The sequence below is a fragment of the Plectropomus leopardus genome, chromosome 4, assembly GCF_026936395.1.
Source record: "Plectropomus leopardus strain MGB_pleo_1.0 chromosome 4, ASM2693639v1, whole genome shotgun sequence".
Lineage (NCBI taxonomy): Eukaryota > Metazoa > Chordata > Actinopteri > Perciformes > Serranidae > Plectropomus > Plectropomus leopardus.
This window is the reverse complement of record NC_142179.1, coordinates 39125266-39143868: the sequence shown is the minus strand read 5'-3', so window position 1 is coordinate 39143868 and position 18603 is coordinate 39125266. Positions and strand designations below refer to the sequence as shown.

General features: G+C 41.9%; 1 protein-coding gene across 3 annotated transcripts in view; it reads left to right on the top strand.

Moving 5' to 3' along the window:
* Positions 1 to 18603, top strand: part of zfr (zinc finger RNA binding protein) — a 57936-nt gene that overhangs the window by 35651 nt on the left and 3682 nt on the right. The window contains exons 10-18 of one of the 3 annotated variants that reach the window (XM_042488369.2): positions 51 to 170; positions 947 to 1092; positions 3353 to 3518; positions 4901 to 5103; positions 6424 to 6574; positions 8652 to 8793; positions 10829 to 10926; positions 11758 to 11853; positions 13582 to 13693. In XM_042488369.2, coding sequence (XP_042344303.1) covers positions 51 to 170; positions 947 to 1092; positions 3353 to 3518; positions 4901 to 5103; positions 6424 to 6574; positions 8652 to 8793; positions 10829 to 10926; positions 11758 to 11853; positions 13582 to 13693 — 1234 coding nt within the window. Of the gene's footprint in view, positions 1 to 50; positions 171 to 946; positions 1093 to 3352; positions 3519 to 4900; positions 5104 to 6423; positions 6575 to 8651; positions 8794 to 10828; positions 10927 to 11757; positions 11854 to 13581; positions 13694 to 18603 lie in introns of those variants that run through there. The other 2 variants (XR_015776507.1, XM_042488370.2) reach the window with 2 other exon arrangements.

The following is an 18603-nucleotide window of genomic DNA, read 5'->3' as shown; positions in this document are numbered from 1 at the left end:
AGATATGTATTGAGATCTTGAGTGTAATAAATAGGACTTCTTTTTTCTAGGTCCGTAATGATGAAGGCAAAGTCATCCGCTTTCACTGCAAGCTGTGTGAATGTAGTTTCAACGATCCAAATGCGAAGGAAATGCATCTAAAAGGTCGTAGGCATCGTTTGCAATACAAGGTTTGTAGCTGATATGTCTCGCATTGCTCCACAAGATTTAAATACTCACTGGTATATTCATCAGGTCTCTCCGAGCTGAAAATTAAAGGAATACTTGCATACATGAGTTGAGTCCTTACATGAGATTTGATTGGAGCCTCCACTCACATCCACACTGATAAAAGCTAAGGTTTGCATGAATATGACCATACACCCACTTGTTTGTCGTATGATCATTTTGTAAGTGAGGGCTATTAGTATTGTCATGAGGAACATAAGATCTGACCAATGGCCTTTCTGAAGTGAGAAAATCTGAAAAAGTAGTATTAGGCCTAAATTTTAAGTCTTCAGGATGAGCATGATGCTCAAATGTGCCAGGTCCAGAAGAGCAGACCTCTCTCTGTCATGACTTAGACCAGGCACAGACACATCTGATCCAAAGGCATTTTGGCTGATTAAAAAATAATAAGAAAAGGTAACAGACATGCTAAGGGTGCTGATTCAGTGCAAGATCAAAGACATCTAGCCAGCTGTAATTTTATGGCTATACGGTAAAACTTCCATTTTTTTTTTTTAACTTTTATTTATTTTGCTGAGAGCAAGTGTAAGAAGATCCATGAATTAACTCCCAACTGTTCTACTTTCAGTGCTTGCAATATAATTATACCATCACTTTTCCTTTGATTAACGATTACCCTTGTGATATCTGTTGGCAGTTTGACATATATCTGAATTGAGTTTTTTTATTTCTTAATGAGACACCTGTGAAATATTTTTTTAAATGTTTTGTTTTGTAGAAAAAGGTGAACCCAGATCTGCAGGTGGAGGTCAAGCCAAGCATCCGAGCAAGAAAGATTCAGGAAGAGAAGATGAGAAAGCAGATGCAGAAAGAGGAGTACTGGAGAAGGAGAGAGGAGGAGGAGCGCTGGAGAATGGAGATGCGGTATGGTCACAGTTCTTTCCTATTTATGGTTTTGGCTGTTGAAAAATACTAAGTACACTATGTAAGTTGTACACTGTTGAGCTGAAAACTTTTGGGGCCTTTTGTTTGTTACTTTCCTGTATAAACTAGAATAGCAATAGGATGCAATATTTTTTCCTTATATAAACATCAAAATAAATCTACAAGAGTTTGGGCCCAAGTCTGTTGCTCACGACCCAAGGAAGAGCAATCATAACTGTAAATTTGTTTGTGCGACTGGTTCTTGAGAAAACCACAGGCCCAGCAATCGGTCTGTTCCGAACAGGCATGTTTGGAAAGGGCCCTGCACTGGTCCATATACAATGGGCAAAAACAGCACATCTGGGATTTGGACATGTTTGTAAAGTGGAGAACCCATTTTCATTTAGATAGGTTGAGGTTAGAGTTCAGGAAACCTGTGAAAATGACCATGCCAGTTTTTTCCTGGCATGGTCAATTTAGCCTAACTTTGTTATTTAACCCTTTCAAAAGAAACAAGACAACATGACAGGTAGGGCTGGGTATTGTCTAAAATATTATGATACCAGTACTGATACCGGTACCTTTAAAGTGACACTGATACCAATAGAGTACTTTATTCGATACCCAAAAACTGAATGAAGTGGCCAGTACTGTTAAATTTAATGAATTGCCTGGGGAGAGTTCTGGCACGTTTTATAGAACCCGAAGATAATGGCACCCAGTATAGCAATACAACACCTCTCTTTATCCCCTTAAAAACAACCAAGCCGCCACCAATGTTGTTAGACATTGATATTTAGTTGAATTTAGATTTTGACATCTGGTGACCTGAGAAACTGAAGCTGCCGCCGCTGGTGAGTGTGAGCTTCACATCAGGGAAAATTGTGAGTCCACACACACGCGCGCGCACACACACACACACACACACACACACACACACACACACACAAACACACACACACACACACACACACACACACACACACACACACACACACACACACACACACACACACACACACACACACAGTGACCGGGCAAAATGTTAGCATCACATTGCTGTTAATCATCAGGTTTAACAACAAAGTCGAGCCGTTTTGGTGTCGGTGCAAGTTTGTCGGAACTGTTTAACAGCATGGTGTTGGATGTTACCTGCTGCTGCAGCTATGCAGCTCGTGCTCACCAGGCAGGTGTTGTTTGCCAGGAGGATAGTGGCCCTGTAACAGAGAGTCAGCTGGTCTGAAGGAGACAGGACAGTCCGCAATTAGAATTGAATGCAGATATCATGTGACTGGAATGTTTCAATGCCACTTGGAACCGAGTTAGTACTGATGGATTTCTTAGGTCCTCTGCTTTCATATGATACCAGTACCTTCACCTCAGCTTCTGTAGCCTGCTACAGCCTCAGAAAGACAGTAATGTCAGCGGCAATCTTAGTCAGTCCCATTGGGCTCTTGATTAGAGATCAAAAAGGTTTTCCCGTGGAATTTTAGGTTTCAGTAATAGTAACACCTCTTCTTTCAAGTTTGTGTCATAAATCTCTTGGGGCAGGAATCCCTCAACAAACATGGCACAAAGTCCAGATTTCCTTATTATTCAAGAAAAATACATATTACTTTAGTTCCTATTGTAAAATGTGAATGTGAGCATTTCTCCTGTATATTTTGACTGACTCAATCAAAAATGCATTTTAAGTTCCATGGAAGGAGAACAAGCTTTTGATAGAGTGGAGTGGAGATTTTTATTTGATATTCATTAAAGATTTGGCTTTGGAAGTACATTTATTTTTGGATCAGGCTTAGACAATCCAGCAATGCATGAATTATACTTTCTAATTAAACAAATTGATGTGGGCTTGCAAACGGTTTACACTGTCCTGACATGAGCATAAATAAAACTGACTTGACTTGAGTTACAGATGTGTTTGGTCACTTCCTAGAAGGTCCTTCCAAACACTAAAACAAACACACCTCCCTATTGTCAGAGGAAGAACAAAAGTGTCAGCGTGCCTCGCTCTGTTTACTGAGGCTGTCCGCTTTATGACCTGTAGTCTATGCACCATTTGATAGGGTGAGATTGTTAAGATGAGAATTTATGCCAAGGAGCACTCAAGCTGTTCTCCATGTTAATGGTAAAACAACATATTACCAAGACACTGTTGTTTTCTCTTTTAATGTGCCAGCCATTTGTACAGTAGACATTTAAGAGTTTGAACAGTTTTAAACTGGGAGGGATACCAGCTGAGGTTTTCTGTTTTCAGCCGATATGAAGAAGACATGTACTGGAGACGTATGGAGGAGGAGCAGCACCACTGGGATGACCGGCGCCGTATACCAGATGGAGGGTATCCCCAGGGGCCTCCAGGCCCTCCTGGTCTACTTGGGGTCCGGCCTGGCATGCCTGGCCTGCAGTCTCAGGGCCCTGTGGTAAGGCTTTAAGATTGTTCTTATGCAGTGTTGCTCAATGAAATACTAAGGACCATAAGTTAGTCACACGTGCATTTCATGTTAGGAAATGGTTTGGAGTTTATATAGTTGCTTCTTGGTGACACTACAAACTAATAAATGGTAAATAGACCTGCGGTTGTATGTCTTTTCTAGTCATTGGACCACCCAAAGCGCTCACAGTACGAGTCACATTCACACACATATTCACACAATTGTGATTGAGGCCTCTGTACAGGGTGTCTCCTGCTACTCAGTTTTCAATCATTCGTATACACACGCATTGATGGAACAGCAATTGGGAGCAATGCAGGGTTCAGTAACTTACTTCAACATATTGGCTGGAGGAGCGGTGGACAACCATCAACCTTGTGATTAGACGACAACCAGCTCTACCTCCTGGGCGACAGCCTGCCCCAGCTTACTTACTACCTTACCTAGAAGAAGAACTTTTGACTTTTAGAAGAGCTGCAGACCCATTTTTACATTTTATGTAAGGATTCCTTTTTTGAGATCTACTATATAAAAATAGATCCAGTAGTTACATCACAGAAACTTGCTATGCGTTATGGTGTGTTTTGTTTTATGTTGAGAACAACAATCCTGTTTCTGTGTCTGTACTTCCCATCACAAACAAGTAGGCCTAGCTAATGCGCAAGTTGAGAAACACAGGGGGCGTTTGTATTTCCCTAAAAAGTCTCAACATTTCTTTAATTCAATTTTAAAAATACTAGGCCTTAAAAGTCATCAAATGTGAATTTGTGTATGTTTTTGCACATGCATATTTTTTAATATCCATACAACTGGTTATTTCTTCTATTAGCTCTGTTATTGCCGTGGATGTGGACCTGTTTGCTCTGAATCTGCACGGACTGTCAATCAACAATTTGTCCTTCTCTATGAAGTTGTCTAACCTGTCAGCATAAAACTGACGGAGTATTGGTTAGCACTGTCACCTCACAGCAAGAGGGTTTCAAGTTTGAACTGGCTGGCTGGTTGGGGCCCTACTGTGTGGAGTTTGCATGTTCTCCCTGTGTCAGAGTGGGTTTTCCCTGGGTTCTCCACATTTCAAAGACATGCAGGTTAAGGTTAATTGGAGAATCTAAATTGCCTCTTCGTGTCAGCCCTGTGATAGGCCTGTCCTTGGCTAATCATTGCTAATCATTGCTCCCCAATAATGAATAAATGAGGAAAACTGATATAGAGCGTGGTTTAGCTAAATTTTTGTGAGTGCTATTTAATAAAATCAATAGCTAGATCATTCATGGTACACATTGTCAATAATGTCACTGTCAAAACAAAGCAATACAGATAAAATTACTATTTGAATCAGTCATGCTGTTTTGAACATTGCTTTCTTTCAGCCTCCACGTCGACCTGATTCTTCGGATGACCGCTATGTTATGACCAAGCATGCAGCTATCTACCCCTCAGAGGATGAGCTCCAGTCTATCCAGAAGATCGTGTCAATCACAGAACGTGCCCTCAAACTGGTCTCAGACATAATTACAGACCAGGACAAGGCCAAGGAAGAGGACAAAGAGGAGAAGGAACCCTCTAAAGACAGGTATGATATTTGATAAAATATGATAAGACTTAATCTACATCTGGCTGTCTATACATTTCAGACTGTCCACTGAGTGCAATAATGTAGGATGAATGGTTAGCCTTCATTTGAATGGAGTTACATTTACGAAGAAAAGCTGTGCTGCACACCCTTACCTGCATTGTGTAGACTATATCATAAAGTAATTCAGATAAATGGATTGAAGGTTGCTCAGTTAATTTATCTTTCCTCCAAATGCACCAGTGTAAGTGCTTTTCTAATGAAAGGGATACTGCTGATTTCAGTCAGCTTTATAATATTACAATGTGGACAGTGAGTCTAGATGAGCTGTGGTAAACATCCTTCCATCTAACTGGTGCCAATATCTCCCTGCTGCCCTCCTAGCAAAACTGCTGGGTGACGCTTTGTGTTATCCAGTAGATATTTTCTGGCTCTCAGTTATGGCTGCCCCATGAATCGGGGATTCAAATCATCAGTCGGAGACGCTCAGTTGACTGAAACTTTTTCAAGTATAGCTGTCGATTTTTATCTGTGCAGTGGCCTTCTAGGGGTGTACAGAGAGCTGTGGAAATGCACGCAGTGGCACTTCTGATTAGAAGTGGGCAAATTAAAGCTCAAGGCAACTTAATAGTCTCTGGCCTTTGTTTGATATTTTGTGTCTGCAAAAAATGTTGTTGTTTGCTGCGGTCACCCTTAATGTCCCTCTGAGTCTGGTCAAACTCTAAAACTTTGTATGGAAAACAAATGAATCGTCAAATATACATGTTGAACGATCAAATCCAATTTGACTGGCACAATTCTGAGTTGGGTACCGCCCTACTTTTGGGGCTGTCGCTGAAACTACAAGCTGTACTTCTGCCTTTTTGTATAGCTTGCCACCCATGCAACCCTGCGGACACAAAAAGTATAGAGCAGGATCAAGAGAGAGACCCGCCCATCTTTCTCCTGCTCTCACAGACTAGGATCAAACAGTAAAACTAGTAGCAGTGCTGAATGAATATGCACCACTATAATGTTACTGCACTACCTATTTCTCCCCTGAAATGTTTCAGAAACATGTTTTAATGCCCTGTTTAGCTATAACAGCAAGATTTCCTCCAAAGATGGAGATTAAACAATGCGCTGATCAAATATAAACCAAGATTCTGTCACTGCGTTGCCTGTTTCTCACCTCAAATGTTTTCGGTGGCATAATTTAGCTTAAATATAATATTATATATAAATTGTAATATACATTGTTAATGTAAACAAAATTCTGTATTTTCCTCTGATACTGACATTTAATTTTTGCATGTGTTGCTTCTTGTGTACCCTATCCAGAGCCCTGAAAGGAGTGATGAGGGTTGGAGTACTGGCCAAAGGCTTGCTGCTTCGTGGGGACAAGAATGTCAACCTGGTCCTACTCTGCAGTGAGAAGCCCACCAAAGGCCTCCTCACCCGCATCGTGGAGCACCTTCCCAAACAACTAACAGTACTATCTTTACAAATATCAATCCACATTCAATTTCTTCTTTGGCCACTTCTGTAGGTACCTGCCTTGTGCTTTCTGTGGCACATGTTTGCCTCTGGTTATATAATTTAATTTCTAAACACTTTTGTGTGGAATAACTAGAACACTACTGTCACAGTGACTTACAGTGGCTGATTATAAGAAATGGAAAGTAATTTTGGTGGAGTAGAATATTCACAGTTACCCTGGCCCACATCATACACCTAAATCACACACACACACACACACACACACACACACACACACACACACACACACACACACACACACACACAAACTCACACAAAAGATGTTACTTCGCATGACAGATAAGGCCATGTAAAGGCAGGAAACCAAAAATGCATATTCACTTAGTGTGTTGTGGATGATCGACCCTCTGAGCTGTTTTTGAAATGTATAATGTTCAAATTAAATGTATTTATTATTATAAAGTAACAGGTAAAATATCATGTGTTGTAGGTAAAGTAACAATTCCATCACAGAGCATATGCATGATACATTAGGAAGATAGATTGAGTTCATAATGAGCTTATAATAGAAGTAAAACTAAATACTAATAGAAGAAAATACCAAAGGTTTAGAATTTCTAAAGCAATATCTGCACAGAAGTTTATTTTTTCACAGAGGAATGACTGCTGTTTTCTGACATTGCCCAATTAATTCCTGACAGTGGTTCAGTGAAAAAAGTAACAGACATGATGTCAGTGACTAGCAGTTATGACAGATGCATTAGGAACAATGTTTTTTTACCCATTTGTTGAAATATGGCCCATATTCAGAGTGGTAAACACCTTTTTATGAGAAGACAGGATGTTGAATTAAATTTCAATTCCGTTTTTGTTTACATAACCGATATCACAGATCCTCTGTTCTTGGACCCTCACTGCAGATTAGGGAGGGTACTGTGGCAGTCCCAGAACCTCATACATGTGTCTGCTCTCTACAGTGATGACTGTGTGTGTGATTGTGTGTGTGTGATTGTGTGTGTGTGTGTGTGTGTTTGTGTGTGTGGAAGAGAGAGAGTGAGAGTGAAATGGCCGAGAGCGTAGTGTGTCGCTGGTTGCCAAACACGTTCAGTGCTAAATGAGTAACTGTAAACTTTAGTCATCATGCATATTGAACTAAATAATAGGATACATGCTGAAGCCCACAACGCCATGTACGTTCTTCCAATGCCAATCCTCAGAGGAGAGCTGTGTGCAGGAGCTCATCAGCCCACGGGCCCTCCCCCTGCTCAGACATATGCATCATCATGTTTCAAAAACAAACTGGAACTTTTCAATATCTAGAAAAATGCAAATGCCAAGTTCTTTTAGGTTATCTGCCTCAAGTCTAAGTCAAGAAAACAAAGTCAAGTCTTTCATCCATGCTAGTCATACAAGTCTCAAGTCCTCAAATATGCAACTTGAGTTAAGTCGTGACTCGAGTGCCGTAACTATGCCAAATATGCCCTGGTAAAGATGAGTGATTATGGCTAATAAAAGCCCAGGCTATTAGTATCAGTAATTAATTTACAATAAATATACAAAAAAATCTATGTTAAAGATAAATTAGACTGATGTTATTATTATCATAATGATTATTTTAGATGACATAAATCTATGGAAAATATCTATTGTTAATTAAATAACATTGTTATGGTTAATTATGTTGCCATGATAATGGGATTGTGAAAATCTGATATGCCAGCCCTAGTGAGAAAAAAGTTTCTAGAACTTTGCTCATTGAAAAGCAAATGCCTTAACACAACTAAAAATAGGAAACAAATTACAAGATAACCTGTTTGCACCCCTTCCACATTACATAGTTGCATAAACTATACAATGTGCCAATGAATTTCAACAGTAATTGAATGTCATGATTCCTGCAAGCATCCGTGTATGTTCCAAAGACCTGGGAGTCTGCATTCACTGACAACTGGACCTATGAAAGTGGCCGCTGACATTACCTACGTATCCTCCCTAGCTGTTATGTCAACATGTTGTATGCACAGTGGACTTCACAATAATGTTATATGCATCTACGCCATTTCTTCCAGATGGTAACACCAGAAAAATATGAGGTCAGTGGATCTGTCCAGGAAGCAGCCATCATTCTGACGTCCTGCACCGAGCCAAAGATGCAAGTGACAATCACGCTGACTTCACCTGTCATCAGAGAGGAAAATGGCCGGGATGGAGGTTGGGAAACCCATCAAAGCCTTTCCCATTGCTCCTCCTTTCTTGTCTTTCTGCTATCTCTCTATGAAATCAGTTTCAGTATGTTTGTTGACAACCTAAAGAGCGCTGTCCTGCTGGCACTGGATTTAAATCAGACCTGCTTTCTTTTGGATTTCTGAAATCCAAAGTGATGGGACAGTCGAAACAATGTGAAAGATGTGATCTCTTTACTTCAGGGTTTGTTGTACATGGCCAGCAGAAAAAATATTTTAATACCATCATTGTTTAACAGTCTGAAATTATTACAATTGATCTTTTTTCAAGTAAGCAATTATAGTTAGTTCATTTGCTTTGACTGGCCTAAATTGGGAAATCACAAGAGAGCCCCAAATGAGTTCCTTTTTGCAATTGATGCTTTTCCTCAGTATGTGGGGCAGATCACTTCTAGTATAAAACAAAAACAAGATGAAAAGGCAAGTGCCAGCAGTGTTGCTCTTAGGCTTTTTGCTCTTACCTCTCAAATGCTATCTTTATCCTTTAAACAAAGCATGACCAGTGTTTGCATTGTGTTAAGTCTAGTTAATCCCAGCTGAGAATCTATTTTGTTTCCTGTGTTCCAGGGGACTCATTTTATTGTTAGCTATAATCAGTGGGAGACATGCAATACAGTATCTTTTCTCCAAATTTTCTCTGAGATGAAGAGTTAAAAAGACAATTCCTGCAGAACATGACGGAATAGACAACAGGAGGCACTTCTGTTCCTCAATTTTAATTTGCAATTAATCATGCAAAGGTGTTTGAATTGTTAAACCCTTTCTCAAATCAAGATTTGGCCAAGGAAATTGGCTGCTATTTTCTCACAGGAAACAAATCTTCCTTTTGTGTACTGGTGAAACACAGTTCACCATGCTGAGGTCCCCTGTTCTGAGGTGCTCCCCTGAGTTGATTGACATCTTTTAATTTACACACACACAGAACTCAAAAATGAAAGCCTTTGACAAGTTTTTGTCGTAATGATTGTGCTGACAATTGAAATATTAGGACAAATAATTTGAAGATAAGCCATTTTCTCTTTTGAATTGACAATTGAAAGATCAAGAAACCATGAACTATATTGTTTAAAATCAAATAATTTCAAATGATTCTTAGGGGAGTATTGTTAAAAGTTCAGGTCCAGAAGGCTGTGACAGATGAATCTTTGGTTGGACCAGAGTACAGCCTTTGGTATGCAATGATTGTTGGGGTCTTATTCCAACTTGCTGATGTTAGGTATGCATGCAGTGATATCCTAACCCCCTTTGTTTGCTGGTAGTTCTCATGTTTTTTCCTCTTCTTTAGCACCCATTGCTTCCTCTTTTTTATATTCAAAGGAATATTTTCAAGTCCAGTACAAAGACCCCTAGATTCCCTTAAACAATTATTTTTTTAAAAAAATTACATTGTCTCATTAGAGGTTTAATAGGGCCCAATAGCTTCGGAAGGATTTTTGACCAAGGTTTATTACATCCCAAAAACTTTGCCACACCTACTATTGCCATGCCACTTTTTTATCAGGTCACTCCATATCAGCCATTTGCCCTTTCTTTCTCTATGCACCAAGTTAATGCTAAGAATCATTAGCTGTCTGTCCTAGTGAGGAAAATCTGCTACAATAAAAAAAATCCCTATGGTACTTACCAAGGTAATGGTAAGCTTTTCAACACAATTACCTGATAAAATGGTACCGGCTTCATTCAGCTAGAGTGGTGCTTTCCAAATACATCTATTTGACGTCAATGTTGAGTCAGTAAATTCATACTCCCTTTGACAGATTATAATGATTTAACATGTTTTACACTGTCAAGCTGCATCCATCCACTTCCTTTGGCAATGTGTGGGTCTGTGTAGTCGGATTTTTAAACCTTTTTTCAGAATTACACAAAAAGCAACCGATTGTAGGTTGTCATGTAAAGAGACACTGGTATGTGTGGCAATGTGTTTGTTCTCTGCCAGCCTCGCTGACCTGGTCAAACACCCATTCCTCATCACCATTTTGACACTTCAAATCCATTTTTAGATGTAACCTCGGGTATGGTGAAAGACCCAGCGGACGTCTTGGACAGGCAAAAATGCCTTGACGCTCTGGCTGCTCTGCGCCACGCTAAGTGGTTCCAGGTTCGGAACATCATTTTACTTTCTTATTGTAGCCTTATGAGATGCATTATTTATTTGTTTATTCGTTTATTTGTGTTTTACACATTTAGTTTTCATTTTATAGTAATGAGAAAAATGTATTTAATACAAAGACATATTCAAGGATGCCACATATTATATCAAAGATCTGGTTCGTGTCCTTATATTGATTATAAATCTAAGCTCATTTGAAGCTCTTATATGAAAAAATACTGTTAGCAAATAACTGGCATCCTTGTATTCCCTTTTCAATTTCCCAAGTACTGCATTATAGTAACATGTGATTCCATAAGGCTGCACAATAACTTGCACAAAGTTTTGCAATCAATAAGTGCTTTCATGTTCAACGTTTGTATTGTTTTTATTATGTATATTTTTGTAGAATAGGGATTGAGGGAAAAGGAATATCTGAGTAGTTTCCTGTGATTCTGCTATCTGAGCAAAAGCACAGGCAAAGTAAAGCAGATTTCCTCTGCTCTTTCAGTCCCTATACTCTCCTCTCAGGTGGACTCTTGTACTTTCAAGTACCCCTTTGTGAGATACCTGGAAAAAACCTGGGGTCAGGGTTTAGAAGATGCCAAGTTCTCATTTCTTGTGCATCTTGCAAACTCTGAACTCCCTTACTAACTGTGAGGTACAAGACTACTGGGAATGGCAGCTGATTGCAAGCTCTTACATACACACCTCAAACTGTACTCAAGCTTCCATTATGCACAGTAGTGTTTGGACCTCTTTGAAAGAACTGATTCACTTGTTTGGTCCATTTCTTTTCACTCTTGTCACTCTGTAAACCTAACTTTATTACATCACAAGGCTAGAGCCAATGGACTTCAGTCCTGTGTGATCATCATCCGAATCCTGCGAGACCTCTGTCAGCGAGTTCCTACATGGTCACCCTTCCCAGGATGGGTAAGTGTGTTATTGAAACATGCTAATGAAACATCTCTAATGTCTCTAAGAGCTGTGTTACTTTGTGCTGTCTGCTGAAGTTCAATCATGGGTCACAGATTAAGCCTGCGTGAAACTTATTACCAGATTAACTTCATTTATTTATTTAATGTTAATTGAAAAGGGATATCGCATATTAATGAACATCAGTATAAAATTCAAATGTAAATATGCAGGAGTCAGCAGGACTGCTAATTTACATCTGTAGTTATATGGATATAAAAGAAATACTACTTTTGGTTGTCATTGACAACATGAACCTGCACAGGAACGTTTTTAAAGACATCAAACATGAAAGGTGCAGAAAGATGAGCCCCTCACTTCAGTTATTGACTGAAAAGGCATTTTGACACTGAGTACATTAACATGCAAAAACTAGTCCAGATTTTGCCCTTTTTCCGAAAAGGACAATATTCCTACTAAGTTGTTTCCATGCCTGATGAAAATGAATAGTTCACAAACACTCTTGTTTACACGCAGCCGTGCATACTCTGATTAACATGTCCTAACGTGTACTTTACCACTTCACAATATGAAGAAGTACAACAGCTGGAGCAGCTTGTCATTTTGCTTCTTTGCATCAAAATAGGATTTTTTTTTTCAGTTTCTAGCTGGTGGTGGACTTGTTGGATTCTCTCTTTCCTTCCTTCAGCTTCTCTAGTAGCTAGCTAGCTTCAAAAACCTGTTGATATGCAAGACTCTCATAAAGTTTAAAAGCAGGTGTGTTTCTCCTTCCATCCAGACTTGGGATTTCTTTGCATGCATCTCTACCCCACAGTTTTGCAAACTGGTGGCAAGTTGGTTTGTTTACAGTGTATACATGGCAACACACAGAACCAACTGTAAACAGATAAGGGGCTGTGTGTTGCAAACTGCATTAAAAACTCCAGCTGAGATGAATATTTCAGATTGGCTGTATGCATGCCCATTTAATGCTCCTAAAAATCTGAGTAATATAAGCATATCCCATGTCTTAATCAGTAAATGCTTATTTTGAAAATGTTCTGATTCTGAATATTTAAATGGAATATGCTGTGTATATGACCATATCAATTTCAGAACATTGTCATATTTTGAATAATAGGGGAGTACTGATGTGCATGTAACTGTAGCTGCTGCTTTGAGTTCGGCTGGTAGAAATGCAGCAGTACCTGCAGCTGTACAGTACAGTACAGATATGACTTCTTCCTCTACCTGGCACTGATGTTACTGAAGTAACTATAGTTCACATTGTAAGTATCTACTCCACAGACTACAAACAGACCCTAGCAGGGTGGAGCTTGGATTAAAGACAACAGTTAAATTACCTCTCAGTGATGGTCATGTATATTTCATTTTTTATGTAGTAACTACCAAGACCAGGGTCTTGGGGGTAAGGGTACTGCTGGAAATTATCCGACCAAGTCTGAAGCTTGTGCCATCTTTGACATGCTGCACTGATGTCTGTTTGCCTATCTGAGAACTGCAGCTACAGATCTGAGAGCAATTTGTTGCTGAGACGTTTTCACACCCATGTACATATTATGGATGTTTTGTGCGAAAAGGCATTAAAATATGACTGAGTTTACCTTTAAACAATTACTGTGATTATATTTTAATCCAGCCTTAAAAAGTGACTGTTGTAATACCAGCAGAGACTGTGTGCATTTGCCAGACATTTAAGCCATGTTCACTGTTGACTGTGCTCAGGCCATGGAGCTGCTGGTTGAGAAGGCCATCAGCAGCGCCTCTGCTCCCCTCAGTCCAGGTGATGCACTGAGACGTGTCTTTGAATGTATCTCTTCTGGGATTTTACTCCCTGGTAAGATATTGTTTCTTCATTTTCCTTCACAGTGATTCTTGTTAAAAGTCTTTAGTTTTTTAGTGTCCTTTAAACAACATAAATCTGGTGTTTTGCTGACTGTTTACAACTGGCAGTGTATCTCCACATGCATCTCGAGTAACTACATGTGATAAGATCTCACTTCCTTTGAGTTCTACGGCTTTCGCAGCCCCGCCTTGCCCCACTACCTCTCTCTCTCTGTATTTCTCTCTGTCTCTCTCTCTTTCTCTCTCTCTCTCTCATCTCTCTCTCTCTGTGTCATCCAGTCTGTCTCTTCCTTCGTCCCTGGAAGTCGCCATCGCTTCCCAACCGAGCGCTTGTGACGATGAAAAGACACACAGGGAGAGACACAGAGAGAGGCAACGCGCGGTGGGACGCCGCTGCTCTACTCTTTTCCTTAATCTTTCTTTAATTTCAAATCCTTAATCTTTTCTTTGGTGGGGGGGTTTAGAGTGGCCAGTGTTCTTGTTTGTTTTAGTGGGTCCAAACTGTGTTTCGCGGGCTCTTGTTTTCCTTTTGTTTTTTCGGTGCGGTGGTGGCAATGGCCACTCCGGCTGAGGAGGCCGAAGGTGTAGGTGACTTTACACTCCGGACCGGCATCAGGTGTGTACCCGACGCCGATGCCTCCGTGGAGGATGTGCTGCTTGCTGTCGGGGAACAGGTAGGCTGTCAGAATCTGGGGTTTGCTTCATGGATGAACAAGGCGGTGGTTGTGTTTTTGAGGCAGGAGAGTTTGATGAATCAGCTGTTGGCCAGCAGCCTGGTGGTGAAGGGGAAGCAGCAGGCTGTCTCTCTGGCGGTGTCCAATGTTCCTCCGTTTATTAAGGATGAGGCCTTACCGAAGGAGCTGGCTCGCCTCGGGAAGTTTGCGAGCGGGTTTAAGCTGATCTCTTTGAGGTGTAGAAGCCCCGATCTGAAGCATGTGTTATATTTGAGGAGACAGGTGCTAATGTATCTGAAATCTAACGAGCAGACGCTTAATGTCAGCTTCTGTGTTGAACATGGTGAAAGTGCTTATGCTGTGTAAGCTACGACCAAGAACCTGCAGTGTTTTCAGTGTGGGGAGGTCGTCACAAGCGGATGGTCTGCCTCAGGAGGGAGAAAGAGGTGACGGTGACTGAGGACAGTAATGCTGCTGGTCAGCCCTCTGATGGAGGTCGAGAGGCTCACGGGCCTGTAGCGGGGGAAGGAGTGGGGAGTGGGCAGTCTGCTGTCGGAGATCAGCTGTGTGAGGAGGATCAGGGGTACCTAATCAGGGGAGAAGCAGAGGCTATGCAGGAGGTTGGCTGGACTGAGGTTGAGGGAGGGGGGGAGAAAGATGAGGAGTGCAGTGGGCCTTGTGGTGCCTCCTGCACTAGGGAGGAGGTATGCAGAGGCCCAGAGAAGGCACACTGGTGGTCAGCAGGAAGTCAGCAGGCAGGCTGAGGAGTCTGAAGGAGAGTGGGATGAGGTGGAGATGTCTCAGGGAGATGGAGGAGAAGCTGAGCTGTCAGCCAGTCAGGCGGGTGACAGGGAAGGAGAGGTTTATTCATTTATGGAAATTAATCATTTTCTGACTAGGGCCAAGAACATGAAGAACATTGACTTGGCTGAATACTTTCCAGACTCTCTCAGAAGGTTCTCAGATCTGTGGGACATGTGCTTGGTAGCAGGAGGGTGTCCTCAGGTATTGGTGTGACTCCAAGAAAGAGGTTTAGGTTAAAGAAATGGGCAACAACTGTGACAAGAAACCTTAGTTCATTGAACATATGATTAGTGTGTGAGGTGTGTCACAGGGGACTTTTGGACTGGTGGGTCTCTCTCTCTCTCTCTCTCTCTCTCTCTCTCTGTTTCTCCCCTCCTCTTAAGTGGTGGGCTCACTTAATGCAAATGGAGCCAGGGACCAGTGGAAAAGGGGAGTGTTGCTGGATTATGTGAGAGACAAGCATGTTAATGTGATTTATCTACAAGAAACACACTCTGATGTTGATAATGAGGTGGCCTGGGGCCTCTGGTGGAGGGGGTCTTACCTGGTGGACATGTGGAGGGTTAAGCACCCAGACAAGAGGGGCTTCACATGGGTGAAAGCAGGGCCTGACAGAAGTAATGCAGCTCGGTTGGACAGGTTGGTGGTGAGGGCACAATTGTCCCCTGCTGTGTTCTCAGACCACAGTATGGTCCATTGTCACCTGAACATTTCCTTGGGTAGAGGGCATTCTGTGTACTGGAAATTCAATTTGAGACTCTTGCAAGATGCCCAGTTTTGCTCTAGCTTTAAAGAATTTTAGGGGGTGGAGGGACAGGAAGGAGGAGTTTGAGTCACTCAGGTTATGGTGGGACGTGGGAAGGTGCCAAATTCGACATTTCTGTCAAATGTATTCAGCATCTGTCTGACTTATGGAGCAGAACACTGCAGAGCAGAAGCAAAACCTGGCAGAACTGAGGGGGGAGGGGGGGGGGGTCTTTTAAGGGCTAGGTTTTCCATGTTAAATGAGATGGATGCACCTACATCTTTTTCTTTGGGTTGGAAAATCGACAGGGGGAGGACAGACACATGCATTGCCTGCGTCTGCCTGATGAGCGGATTACATGTGATCAGTTTGAAATGCGGAAAGGGACTGTGGATTTCTACCACAGACTGTATGCAGCGGAGAAGTGTGATCCAGCCTGTGTCGAGGAGCTACTGGAAGGTTTGCCGCAGTGCTCCTCAGCCCAAAAGGGGGCCCTGGACAACCCATTTACCTTCCAGGAGTTGAGTGAGGCAGTGGCACAGACGGCATCTGGACGCTCCCCAGGCGTGGATTGTCTGCCATTTTATAAGGGATTCTGGCCAGTGCTGGGCCCGAACTGGTATGACGCGGTGCAGGAGTGCCTATGTGTGGGTGAGCTACCACTCAGTTGTCACAGAGTAGTCCCGACTCTGCTACCTAAGAAAGGGAATCTAAGTGACTTGAAGAACTGGCGCCCGGCGGCTCTGCTCTGTGTGGATTTAAAATCTTTTCCAAGAGCTTAGCGAACCGGTTAAAGGGGTACTTGGAGGCACTGATACACCCTAACCAGACTTACTGCGTCCCAGGATGTTCAATTCATGATAATCTGCATCTCCTGTGTGATATGATGGACTTGGCAAGACTCACGCCTTACATGCTTTCGCAGTTGGGGAGAGGTTTATTGCTGGAATGAAGTTGCTGTATGTTGGGGCCTCGTGTCTAGTAAAGGTAGCAGGGGGGTTGTGTAGACCAGTGCCGCTAGGCAGGGGCAGTGCTGCAAAGGGCTAGCGGCCCTGGGCTGGACCATCAGTTCTCCCTGTTGAGGCCGGGGGGTGTGGACATCATGAGACTGCTGCTGTTCTACGGTACAGTCCTAAAGTACTGGTGGACACTTAGACACTCTCGAGATGGGGGAGTGGGGCTAGGACCGTGGGTGTGGGAAGAACCCATCTTCCATCTTCTTCGTCTTGTTTATCATTAAAAATTCTGCCAGGAGAATCCTGCTGCAGGAGTGTGAGCTCTGTGCGAGGGACAGCTGTTGGGACGAACCATTCTGGGCATGTTCTATCATCACTTCACATCCACTAAGTGTCCTTGTTTTTCCACTGACAGGCTCAGATTATTAGTGTCTGACAGCATTATTCCAGTTGTTGTCTCTTGCCTCTGCCAGCTTTGAATGGAGTGTGTTTTACAATGATAAACTTAGGTACTAGTTATTTAAAAAGTTTGTTGGGTTTAGCTTTAGCAACTTTGGGGCTGTTTTTTGTTTAAACAAAAAGGATCTTACGCAGCTTACACTTAAGCTGCGTCTTTATCAAAAACTTGCATAATAGCACAGTTGGAACCAAAAGTAACATTTACGAACATGTACCTAATCCCTGGGGCGGCATGGTGGCTCAGTAGTTAGCACGGTTGCTTCACAGCAAGAAGGTACTGGGCTCTAGTCTCAGCCAACCCAGGGCCTTTCTGTGTAGAGTGTGCATGTTGCTGCACGCGGCTCCGCAGAGGATGGATAAAATGCATAATTTAACTGTACAATATACAAGTGACAATAAAGAACTCTGCTTTTTCTAGATCTGTATAGTGTTTCCACTGCAGACAGTACTCTTACATGTGGGCCAAGATGTTTTCACTTGCTGCTCCATCCAGCAGCACTCGCTGTATTTCACTGATGATACAGAATGAAGTCTGCACTCCGTTTATTGACCACAGAACAGAACTGCACAACACCATTTTCAGAACAAAAAAGAACAGGCTGCAGTGAGAGTCTCACTTTATGGGATATTGAGAAATGGCGGGTTTGTGAATTGACTCCTTGTCCGACAGCAGCAGGGGTTTAGTGCTGCCGCAGCACACAGCAACAACGTTAGACTTTACTAATGTATGAAAAACCTGTCACGGTATGAACAGTGGTTAAAGCAGCCACAGCTGTGTTGATTCTCTACTAACCAATCAACAGACTGCAGTGTTTCAAGCTCCACTTCTAATACTTGATCATTGTGCCACGTACCCCAAGAGGAAGGGTGACAAAAAACGTGAATAGTAAGAAATGCTTTCATTGGTGCCGTCCTCAATTTTTGGAAATGCAAAAAAAAGTTATGTACCGAACTGAACTGAAGAAACCCTACTGGTGGAAACATGGCTTTATAATTATTTGAGCCTGCCTCTGAAAAAAACCTCACTTTAAATGAATGGACGTTGCTAACATGCCCCAAGTGGTTCCATTGCAGCCTGTTGGACCACTGCCTGCTGTCTCCTTCAATACTGGACCAGTTTAAAAAAAAATGTTGTCTCTGGTAGAAAATGACTGAAGAATCTGGAATTGAGGATACAGTGACTAAATGTTTGAATGTAATATGTACTGTACAATTAACATGTCCTTACTCGACAAATGTGTGATCCAACATTATAAAAATATCA